The 2,988-nt window shown below is 23.4% G+C and overlaps 1 protein-coding gene across 1 annotated transcript; it reads left to right on the forward strand.

Annotated features, from left to right (window-relative positions):
• Nucleotides 1-831: 831 nt before the first annotated feature.
• PGO_002555 (variable surface protein) lies at nt 832-2,071 on the forward strand (the record flags this gene model as incomplete). Its single annotated transcript, XM_028691148.1, has 3 exons — nt 832-861; nt 940-1,785; nt 1,907-2,071. 3 exons carry the CDS (start codon nt 832-834, stop codon nt 2,069-2,071), a joined length of 1,041 nt encoding a protein of 346 aa, XP_028546949.1.
• Between the last annotated feature and the right edge of the window lie 917 nt (nt 2,072-2,988).

Consider the following 2,988-nt stretch of genomic DNA (forward strand, 5'->3'; position numbering starts at 1 on the left):
AAAAAAAAAATATTCCTAAATACTGAACCATATATAAATGAATATTAATTTAAAAAAGGTATAATTTTAGTTTATATGAAATTTATAGAAAAAAAATATATATACTTCATAACAAATATTATTAATAAGATGAGTAACTTCCAATGAGGATAACATATAAATAAACTTTGTTATAAAATCTAAATATTTAGGCATAATCCCTTAATATTTTGCTAATAATTTATAAAGGAGAACACAATAAATAACAAAAACAAGAAAAATCATTAAAGTGGTATTATATATGATGAATAATTAATATTTGTTTTATGTATATTTCGAATTTTCTGAAATTATGTTATATGTATTTTAATTACATATTAATAATGTAACATTAATTTAAATTAAATTATAAGAACATTTTTACATTTATTTTATATTTAATAATTCATATATATTATGTTTTTTTTTTGAAATGTAATTTAAAAAATTACTTCATATGATTATTTTTTAGCCATTATTATTTCTAATTTTTGAATAAGCAGATTCATGTGCAAGGATAATGAAGAACTAATAAATTCAGTAAATTATATATTTCGAATCGAGCTTTCTATATATTTTTTTAAAATATATGCTATAATGTTTTACCTGCTATTTAAAATATAAGTTTATGCTAAAAGTAACAATTTCTATATTTGCACATTACATATGAGATTAAAATTAGGCCACGAATAATTACTTAGGGACATTAATTAATTTATTATTTCTCATATTTCTTGTATTATAATATGTAAAAATGTCTAAAAAACAAGCGGATGTATGAATACATTTAAATTTATACATATTATTGTAAACATGTGTATTAATATATATACTGCAATTAATGTTTTGCAATAAAAAAAATATAATATTAGCGAATATCTAAATATTTATATTTTCCTTTTTTCCGTTTAATATATTCAGAAATTTACTAAAACTGATTTACCTTCAGTTAAATTTTATGAAAAGCTAGATAATGATTTTATGATATTAGTAGACGTGCCATACTGTGGTACTTTTTCTAAAGTAAAATACGGTACAAATGGACAAATTAAAGAACTTTGTAAAACATATATAAATTATCTAGTAAAACAAGTCCAAATATTCAGGAAATTTGAATACAAATACATGAATTGTAATAGTATAACATATTGGCTATATGATAAACTATCAACAACCCCTAAAATGGATGAAAGAAGTTGTTCTAATGCATTATCTGAAATTAACAATATGTGGGAAAGGGCTACTGAGAACGTTAATAGATCCGATGCTAAAAGTTGTAAACCTTATCTTAAAATTACTAGTTATCATGATAATTGGAATGATGCTAAAAAGCTCTTTGATTACTCTATGGATTTTAATTATCTTAAGGATATGGAAAACAATTGTAATGATAAGTGTGATGAGTTATGCGAATACCTCAATGACATAAATGATATATATGAGAGGTATGAAGACACTTCGTCTGGCAATAATAAACTTTTGTGTCCTCTTTCTAAAGATGAATATGATAAATGTAATCCAAGGTCATTGTTAGATAAGTTTAAATGTGTTACTTCGACTGAGGAATTACAATTGCCTAAACAGAATCTTAGTGTAGAAGGGGAGGCTACTGAAGAAGAGAAGGATAATGTACAAGAGGAGACTATAGTAGAAGGAGGTCCTGGTGGAGAAGAGGCTGGTAGCACTCTATTAATTAAAGAGGATTCTGAGGAGGATTCAGAATTAATAAGTGGAGAATCGCATCCTTTAAGTGCATTTGGTAATAAAGTAAATGAAAATTATATTAATCTATATAATGTTTATTATCCTAGTAAATGAATTTCACGTATATCCATATGTTATAAATTATTATATTGCACCTGTACATTATTATTCCTAAATTTACAAGTTCACACCCATAGGAAGACAAATTCAAAATAAGTTTCCAAATATGGATAATATGATAAGGAAGTTAAGTAAAAAAGGAAATAGATCACCCACCCATAGATTTGAGACTTATAACCCATTTGGTGAATATTTAGAAGAGAATTACATAGGATATAACCCTGTGTAATATTGTTAAATACAAAATAACTGTTAAGCAGTTTGCATTAATTGAGATAAAATTAATTATGGAATTAAAGAACACATAAATATTTTTTCTTATGTGAAAAAAAATACATATAGACTAAAAAGATTAATATGTCTTGTTCAGGGTTTAGGTTTAAAGGTTTAGTAGAATTAGATTGTCTTATAAATTATTTATATATAATTATGATTATGCTAATGAAATCAGTATTTTTTTTTCAAATTGATAAATTTTAGTTATAAGAACCATTCAACATTACTATGTACCTACAGATGTGGAATGCATGAAAAATGTAAGTACAGTTAAATTAGTATGATTTATCACACTGTAAGAGAAGCTTTGCAAAATAGGTGGAAAAAAGATCTATTCTATTGGATGGACTATATGCGATTTAATACATGTCAATTTATGTGTAAATTTAATGAACGATAAGAAGAAATAGATCTATTTTAAGGAAAATTAATATGTGATGGAATAAATTGTCCCTATTTGTTAATACATTTTTTGTAATAATGTAATCTACGAATGTATGTGAATTTATACCGAATTTACATATTTTAAAAATGATTATGTATTTTAATCAATATCTATTCAATAAAGTTATTTTTTGTTTGGTAATCTTTCGTTTTTATTTTGTTATAATTCTCATTTCAAAAGTATGTAGCATTGGTTTTAAGATATATTTACTTGTATACATTACATTTACAGTTAATTTGTTTATCTAATAATATAACTTTGAATGTAAAAATGTGTGATGTAAATTTGTATATATTTTGTTATTGTAAATATGTGTGGAACATGCTACATGTGTGTGCGGTGGCTATTTATGCAAAATTATATCATGAATGTTTTTTCTATTATATATATTTTAAATAAATATTATAATAGTAATTTCTTGAATA

Source organism: Plasmodium gonderi, assembly GCF_002157705.1.
Source record: "Plasmodium gonderi DNA, contig: Pgo-contig_275, whole genome shotgun sequence".
In the NCBI taxonomy this organism is placed as follows: Eukaryota; Apicomplexa; class Aconoidasida; order Haemosporida; family Plasmodiidae; genus Plasmodium; species Plasmodium gonderi.